Genomic DNA, 8,439 nt, shown 5'->3' with positions numbered 1-8,439 from the left:
TAAAATGGGGCAGTAATGCCTGCTACAGGCACATCTGGGGCTCAGACACTAAATGCCGGAGCACCAGCCTTGGCGCTGAGCACCCCAACAGGAGCAACCCTGGGGTTTGTGGGGTCTCCGGGCCACGCCTGACTGGTCAATGAGGGTACCAACAGGAGCCAAAGCAAAGGCCAGAGAGCACCTCTCCCCTGGTGAGCCCTGCTTCCTCCTGCAGCAATCTGAGCGACTACAGAGTGTAGCTCAGCATAAACACACCCAAAAGACATGTTTGCTGCAGGACAGATAACGGTATCTGGGGAAGATCATCCGGTGCGGAACATGTCTTTGAAGGGAAACAGGAATGTTTCACCTGGGTCTCCAGCAACAGAAAACTTCAGTGGCTGCATTGCCCACAGATCACTCCGAGGAGGATCAGGCTCCTGGAGGTGTGAGGCCTCCGTGGGCCTCTAGGGGGCAGCAGCAGGGAAATAATGAACAAAGACAAGGGAAACACATTCAGCTCAAAGTAGGGACTGCTTTCAGGCCTCCTCCTGGTAGGTGTGGCCCCCAACTCCCACCCCACCTCCTCATCCAACGCACTGCGGGGGCTGTGTGCCAGCCAGAGGTCTTCAGAACAACAGCTGTCACCACACCTGGATGGGCAGGTGAACAGATGGGTGATGGACGGATAGAGGGATGGATGGATGTATGGACGGACAGGAGAAAGGCAGGAAGAAAGGAAGGAGGGAAGAATAGATAGATGGGTTTTAATGAATTTGCTCATGCAACCCTGGGGGCTGACAGGTCGGTCTGAAACCTTCAGGGCAGCGAGCAGACCAGGATCAGGCAGAAGCTGACCCTTTCTCTGAGAAACCTCAGTTTTCACTCTGAAGACCTTAAACAGGTAAGCTGAGGCTTACCAACATGATGGAAGGTGGTCTTTACTTACCGGCCCTGACTGTCCGGTTAACCAACGTTAATCCCAGCTATAAAATGCCTCCAGCCTGACACCTGGATCAGTGTTCGCTCCATCACTGGGCGCCATAGCCCAGCAAACAGCCCCCGAAATCCACCCCCCCACGGTTGGGGGTGGCAGCCGCCCTGAAAAGGGAGGCTGATAGCCCACTGAGAGGTGCACTGGACAGGCTGGGGGCTCCCGCTTAGCCTGGAGGGGCCTGGAGATGTCTGGACAGGGAGGTCACAATGTCAAAGCTGTGACATGTTCTCTGGCCTCTGTCAAGCAGGTGGGACAGGCCATCCCAGAAAATATGTGTAGAACGCAACTAAAAACCTAAGTATCTGTAATCAGCATCTTCCCTTCTTCCCACAGAGTCTGCTGCACCATTGGTGGCTTCACACAAGTCCTACTGTGGTGGCCTGAGGGTTTGCTTCTGTGGACACAGGGGAAGGAACTACAGGACACAGCGTCCACCTGGCCAGCACTGGCCCAGCGCTCTGCCCACTTGTCTCTGTTCCTAGAATTCCCTGGGGTGGGCAGGCACAGAAGGTGGATAGCTAACAGGCCTCAGGTCTCAGGCATGGTTCCCAACTGTGAGTGTGTGTGTGTGTGTGTGTGTGTGTGTGTGTGTGTAGAGAAAGAGAGACAGAGACAGGGAGGGAGACAGAGAAAGAGGGAGAAGGGAGCAACAGCTTGGAACCGTGCCTGGAACATAGTAAGCGCTCTAAAAGTGTTTCATAAAACAACAAAATTCCCTCAGATACATGTGGAAACCGCGGCTAGGTGAGGTGGGGCAGCTTGGCCAAGGCCTCCAGCTTCCGAGTGCAAATCTGAAACTCAAACCCTGGTCCCTCAGGGAGGCCCTCGGCTTGGAGGAAAGTGCAGTGGGCGGACGCCGCGGGCGGAGGTCCTCGCCCCGCCCCTGCCCTTGGGGAGATGGGGGTGGGAAGGGAGGAGTCGCGCGCATGTGCACAGCTGGCGCCCCCCGCCCCCCGCACAGCTGGGAAGTGGGCTGCGGCCGGGCTGGCGGGCGTGCGCAGTCCGGAGCCGGCCAGGGACCCGCCGGGGCCTCCGCGGTCGGTCCGTGCGTCCTCACCTCGGTGCGCGCCGTGGCCATGGCCGTGCGCCCCGCGCACCCCTGCCTGCTGGCGCTCGTGCTGTACTTGGGCTGGGCGGTGCCGGCCGCAGTGGCCCAGAGGCCGGGAGTCGGGTGCCCGAGCCGCTGCCTGTGTTTCCGCAGCACCGTGCGCTGCATGCATCTGCTGCTGGAGGCCGTGCCCACCGTGGCGCCCCAGACCTCCATCCTGTGAGTGCGTGGGGCCTGGGCCAGGGACGCAGATAGTCCGCGGTCGTGGCCGGAGGGACGTGGAGACCGGGGGAGAATCGGGTTTCGGGGGCCGGGTGGGGCCCGCTGGCTTTTGTCCGCGCTAGTTTGGGGCGTGGAGGGCGAACCTGGGCGCGGAGCGCGGCCTCCGAAGCCGCCTTTGTTCGGAGCTCAGGATCTCCCGCTGGCCGGGGGAGTCGTCGGGAGCCGCCAGGGAAAGCCCCACTCGGCTCGCCTCGGCGCGGCACCCTCCCGCTCGCTCACCGCCCCCCCCCCCCACCCTTTTTTGGTGCGTCCTCCCACTCTCTCCGTCTCCCCTCTTCCTCTTGCTCCTCCCCTCTCCCTCCTCCGCGTCCCCCCTCTCTTCCTCCTCCGGGATCCTCACTACCCGAGTCCCCACCGCTCCGTCCCCCGTATCAGCCCGCGGCGTGTCCCGGCCCCGCGGGGTGCAGGGATCTCTCGGGCTTTCCCGGCGCCCTGGGCGCACGGGGCCTTCGGAAGGGGCCGCGGGGCTGGTCTTAGTGACCTGTACAGCTGGGGTCCCAGTGACTTTCCGCCGGGCGCCGCGGGTGGGCCAAACTTAGCCAGTCCTGGCGCCGCCGTCCGCGCAAAATCCGCGCTCGAGGCCTCTCCGCGGGCCCTGATCCCCTGTGGACCCTCCCGCAGCCCGGAGGCCAAATTCCGTCCCTGGACGCGGGGCCCCGGGGCCTCCAGATTGTGCAGACGCGAGTTCTGATAAGGACTTACTGGATGGGAGGGCGGGCGAACGAGCGTTTCAGGCACGGGCTGCGCTCCGCGTCCTGCAGCCGCCCTTGTGGATGCCAAAAATAGTTTCCACTTCTCCGCGCCGAGCTGAGTGCTTTTGGCTCCTCCGCGAGACCTGCAGAAGTTGTAAAATTCTTAGTAAAACTATTCAGGAAGCGGGCGGTCAGCGCTCCTACTTCTCAAAGTGCGGGCTGGACCCTCGCCTATGGGCCGCTGCCTTCAGGGTCTCGGTGGGAGTTTTCGGCGGAGAAACTGTTCCTGAGTCGGAAATTCGGCCTCGCGGCCGCCTGGAGAACCCCAAACCAGAGGAAAGTTTTCTGGATGCAGATAATAACTTCATTTAGTGAGTTAGTGGAACAGACTTGGACCCCGGCGCCGTTTTTTTTTACATCTGGCCAATGTCGAATGCTTGTTCTGCGCTCTGCCCGCAGTTCTTCATTGCTTTTTAAAAAGAACAATAGTGTAAAATGCCAGAGCTGCAGTGTAGGGGAGGGCTGGAGAGAGACAGAACAGCCTACCCACCCGCCCTCCGGAAAGCACTCATTTGCATAAATTTGCACCTGTGCTTTCCTGGGTTTCTGGAGTTCTCTGATGAATGTTGGCAGTGACAGGGCTTGGTATCCCACTCTGTGTGTGAAGCGAAGAGACGCTGAGTGACCACATCCCAGTGGAACCGGGTTTCACAGCTGTGCAAACCCAGTTCATGAAAGGGAGAGGGACCGCCTGTCCTGCCAGCCAGTGTGGACACCTGGAATGAGCACACTAAGTCTAGGTGAGACAAGTTCTGACTGTGGAACATTTCACAGATCCCAAAGGTCACTGGCTTGAAGCCCAAAGGTTGCTGGCTTGAGCCCAAGGTCACTGGTTGCAAGCCCAAGGTCGCTGGCTTGAGCAAGGCGTCACTGGCTCCGCTAGAAGTCCCCTCCCTCAAGGCAAATGTCAGAAGTAGTCAAGGAACTAAAGAGTCGCAGCTACGAGCTGACGCTTCTCCACTCCTCTCCTTCCTGTTTCTTAAAAAAATTATTTGGTAGAAACTGGCAACTTTGCCCCCAAGTTAGGCTGCCCCATTGATCGCATCATCTCCTTGCTTTCATGCCCCACCCCCGCCCCCTGCCAGGCCCAAGAGATTGAATCAGTCTCTGGGAGGCACCAGTCTTCTCCCCACACTGTCGGGTTGTGTTCACACTGGACCTGATACTGGTCAGTTTGGATCCAAGGTTGGGCTGGTCTAAGACCACCTGTGACTCAGGTTTGGGGTGACCCTTGGGTTCACGCAGATTGGAAAGCGGGAAGGGAAGGAAGCTCTGGACGCAGCGGCCGCCATCCCGAGACCCGCTGGGCTGGGGGGGGGGGCTAGCAAACCACCCCTCCACCTCCCCGCCCACAGAGGCACCTTGAGCATCTGTGTCCTTTTCAATCAGCTCAGAAGTCCTTTTTTTTAAAAAAAAAAAAAAAAGAAAGATTTTATTTATTGATTTTTACAGAAAGAAGAGGGGGGCGTGGAGTGAGAAGCATCAACTCATAATTGTTTCACTTGAGTTGTTCATTGCTTGCTTCTCATATATGCCTTGACCAGGCAAGTGCAGGGTTTCAAACCGGCGACCTTAGCGTCCCAGGGCAAGGCTCTGTCCACTGCACCGCCTCAGGCCAGGCAAAGAAGTCTGTATTTTGAATACTATATTCTGTTCAACACTGAAGTAGACGTTTGTCACCGCAATAATAAAAAGCTCATATGGAAGGACGTTTTTCCTGGTTCCATCATGTCTTCCTCTTGTCACTCTGCTTGGGTCCTGGGCCTCTGCCCCCTCATGCCTGCACGTCCACCCCTCCACTGTGAGGTCATGGGCATCAGCTCTTCAGAACCAAAACGCACTGCACAGTCCCGGTCAGACCAAAGCTGCTGATGTATCCCAGATGGCGTCCGTGTGACCGTGGTGCAGGAGGAACCTGGGGGTGTGCACGGGACGGCCCGGGAAGGTGACGTCACAGAGTGGCAGCGTCTGGGGAGTCCCCTCTGGGCCACCATCTGTCGCCAGACAGCTACTCCTTCGTTTTCTGATCACCTCCTGAGTGTTGGGGAACTGTGCCCTGTTCTGGTTCCTACCTCCAGGAGCAACTGGTCAGGCGGGCCCAGAGCGCCAGAGCCTGTGACATGGTGATGAGAGTGTGCGCCGTGTGGACGCAGGAGGTGGGTGCAGTGGACTCTGGGCACCCTGCACCTCTGGGTGAGTGGGCCTTGTCGTGAGGTCCATGTCCACACAAGTAGAAGGCCCTGGTGTTCCCACCTTGCTCCTGGGAGACTGGTCCCCAAAACCAAGCTTTCCCTGCTCACCAGCCTCCCTGGGATTCCTGCCCCAGACCTGGCATCAGAAGAATCCAATTCCCACTGCTTCCCTTTGCACAGGGCAGGTGGAGGTAGGGATGCGTGGCGGGGGGCATTTGAGAGCCCTGTGTGCTGGGAAGGCCCTCACACCCCGTCTGGCCTCACAGGAAACCCCTCCCCCCCCCCCAGCTGACCCTCAGCTTTGGCCCCGATTTACAAGGTCAGCAGCTGTGAAGGCCGCCTGGGTCTCTTTGGCTCTGCAGGACACTCGTGCTTGAGGGGATGGCAGTCAGTAACACGGAACCTTTGGCTTAAGTGAAAGATTTCCACTTCACTTTAAATTCCCCGTTACAATGAAATCAAAATACATAGTGTCACAGCTCAGGTGTGTTTGAAAAGTACTGTGATGTTTTTAAATTCGCAGGCGGATTGGTCCAGTAACCCCCTTATCTGCTGTTGGGCTTTCTGGGGTTTCAGTTACCCATGGTTCAGCCTCAATCTGAAAATGCTCAGTGGAAAATTCTAGAAAGAAACCATAAGTTCTGAATAGCTGCTGTGCTGAGTCTCCTGATGAAGTCTCACTCTATCCTCCTGGAGACCTGATTCATCCGCTGTCGTCGCCCCCACCCCCGCCCCATTAGTCACTCAGTAGCCTTCTCAGTGGTTATGTCAACCGTCACTGTAAGACAGGGCTTGTGCGCAGGTCACCCTTATTTTACCTAATCATGGCCCCAAAGCACAAGAGTAGTGAGGCCGGCTGTTCAGATGTGCCAAAGAGAAGCCGGAAGTGCATCTTCCAAGTTCAAGATGATTGCTTTGAAAAATAATTTGACAGAAACCTGTAGTAACAACTATTACTACAGTATAATGTTGTCATTGTTCTAGTTTTTAGTTTGTTTGTTTGTTTGTTTTTAGGTGAGAGGAGGGGAGATAATGAGACAGACTTCCACATGCGCCCCAACCAGGAACCCGGCAACCCCATCTGGGGCTGATGCTCAAATCAGCTGAGCTGTTTTTAGTGCCTGAGGCTGATGCACTCAGACCAGCCAAGCTATCCTCTGCACCCAGGGCCTACACTTGAACCAGTCGAGCCACTGGCTGTCGGAGGGGAAAAGAGAGAGGGGGAAAGAATCAGGTGATTGCTTCTCCTATGTGCCCTGACAGGTATTCAAACCCAGGACGTTCATATGCAGAGCTGGTGCTCTATCCACTGAGCCACTAGCCAGGGCCTAATTGTTCTGGTTTATTATTAGTTATTGTTAATCTCTTACTACACCTAATTTATAAGTTAAACTGTCACAGGTATGTAGGAAGTGGGACAACGTTGCTTGTACAGGGCTGGACACTCTGGTTTCAGATGTACCCCTCTCCCCCGTAGCTGTATTTGATCTTCACACAATGACAGCCGTATGCTTCCTACCCACTCGGTGCAGCAGGGAGGGCGGCCGTCACGATCAGGTGCGCACCGGGCTGTGCTCGGAGGGACTTCGCTATTCTCAAGACGTGTGAGTGTGACGTGGTTGTCAGACCCACGTCACTGTGTGAAAACATATGTCTGGGAAGTGAGGAGGTGGTGGTCCAGCCTCATCTTGCATGTTGACGCGCCCTCCCGCCCGGGTTTTCGTGAGCTGGGGGCAGCTGCAACTGGAGACTTCACGCTGGCCGCCTCCCCGGGGCTGGCCGCCGCCATCTTGCTGCAGTTCGGCTGGAGCCCAAGCTCCCTTCTCCATGCAGTCCTGTGACTCAGTTTCCCTGAATAGTGAGTATGGGTCGCTGTTGGCTCCCCTTCTGAGGGCCGGTGCTTCAGAAGAATGAAGGGGTCGGTGCCCACGTGTGAGTCCTGGGGAGCGGGCCGTGGTCAGCCCCCCACCCCACGTGGGGCACAGGTCTTGCCCGCTGGGCCTGAGGCCACTGGCTCTGCGGCCTGGCTGAAGGCCAGCAAGAGTGGGGGGCTTCTGGCTTCCCAGAGCCAACAGGGTGTTTTAGGACAAGAAGTGGGTGTGGGGCTTACTGGATGAGGTTCAGAGTTAAAAATGTCAACAGAAAGCAATGACAGATTCCAGGCTCCCCAGCCTATGTCCTCATCGGTCTGAAACTAGGTGAGAGTTGGTCCGACCGCCCAGCCCCATTCGGAGTCCCAGGGCCATGAGGGAGGTTTTTCCGTTTTGACTGGATGGGCGCCCTTCACAACAGGAAGAGCCTGAAGTGGATGCCATTGGGGAGCGTGCGGGCCAGTGGGGGCCCTGGCACCGTCCGCAGCCAGGGGCTGGGCCAGGCTGGGCATCAGGGACCTGGGCCCCGTTTCCGTCCTCTTTCCTGTGTGTCTCCGGGTGGCCACAGTGCCCTCCTGTGTGTGCAAGGTCCCCTGAACGTTCTCCAGGACAACTGAGCATTTCGATCATGTCACCTTGGGGTACAGACGACCATGAGGTGTGTTGTCAAATACTCTTTTTTGCTGCCCTGCCCAGGTAGCTCAGTTTGTTAGAGCGTCATCCCAACACACCAGGGTTGTGGGTTCAATCCCCGGTCAGGGCACGTTGCAAAAGTTAGCTAAGGAATGCCGGAATGAGTGGAACAATAAATCAATGTCTCTGTCTCTCTAAAATCAATTCATAAAGTTTTTAGAAATACCTTTTATTGGTAAGTGTAGTGTAAAAGCAGTTAAGGCAAAGCTTTACGGAATTGGGTACCTGCATGCATCGTCAGAACATTCCGTCTCTTACTGTTCTGTGGGGCCAGGATCCCCTGGGATCCTGATCGTGCTGGTGAATTCTTGAGCTCGGGTGCGGCGCCTCTGTCCCTCTGGGGGGTGACTGGACGCTTCAGTGGTGTTGAAAATAACGTCATCAATCTGTTCTCTGTGCCAGAGTCCCAGCCGATGAGTTTCATCCGAGGCATGATTATTGTGAAATAGTACCCATTACTTTAAAATCTCTCTTGGAAGTTAATTTTGAAAAACACAAATGATACTTTCCTCCCTTCAGATGCCACAAACAACGTAGCAGATCCTAAGAGGGATTTCAGTCCTGTAACGTAGGTCATAGTAGGTCATAGTGGCGGTGGGTTGGTGAGACTGTGGGCTGTTTCATG

The 8,439-nt window shown here is 56.5% G+C and overlaps 1 protein-coding gene across 2 annotated transcripts in view; it reads left to right on the top strand.

The window, feature by feature from the left end:
- The first annotated feature begins 1,944 nt into the window (after window positions 1–1,944).
- Window positions 1,945–8,439, top strand: part of PXDN (peroxidasin) — a 67,668-nt gene continuing 61,173 nt past the window's right edge. For both annotated transcript variants that reach the window (XM_066385785.1, XM_066385786.1), the window contains exon 1: window positions 1,945–2,243. In XM_066385785.1, the coding sequence (XP_066241882.1) occupies window positions 2,053–2,243 (191 nt within the window). In that variant the 5' untranslated portion in view covers window positions 1,945–2,052. The remainder of the gene's footprint in view (window positions 2,244–8,439) is intronic.

This window comes from Saccopteryx leptura, chromosome 5, assembly GCF_036850995.1.
Source record: "Saccopteryx leptura isolate mSacLep1 chromosome 5, mSacLep1_pri_phased_curated, whole genome shotgun sequence".
Taxonomy (NCBI): domain Eukaryota; kingdom Metazoa; phylum Chordata; class Mammalia; order Chiroptera; family Emballonuridae; genus Saccopteryx; species Saccopteryx leptura.
The sequence above is the reverse complement of the archived record's forward strand: the minus strand, read 5'-3'. Positions and strand labels throughout refer to the sequence as shown.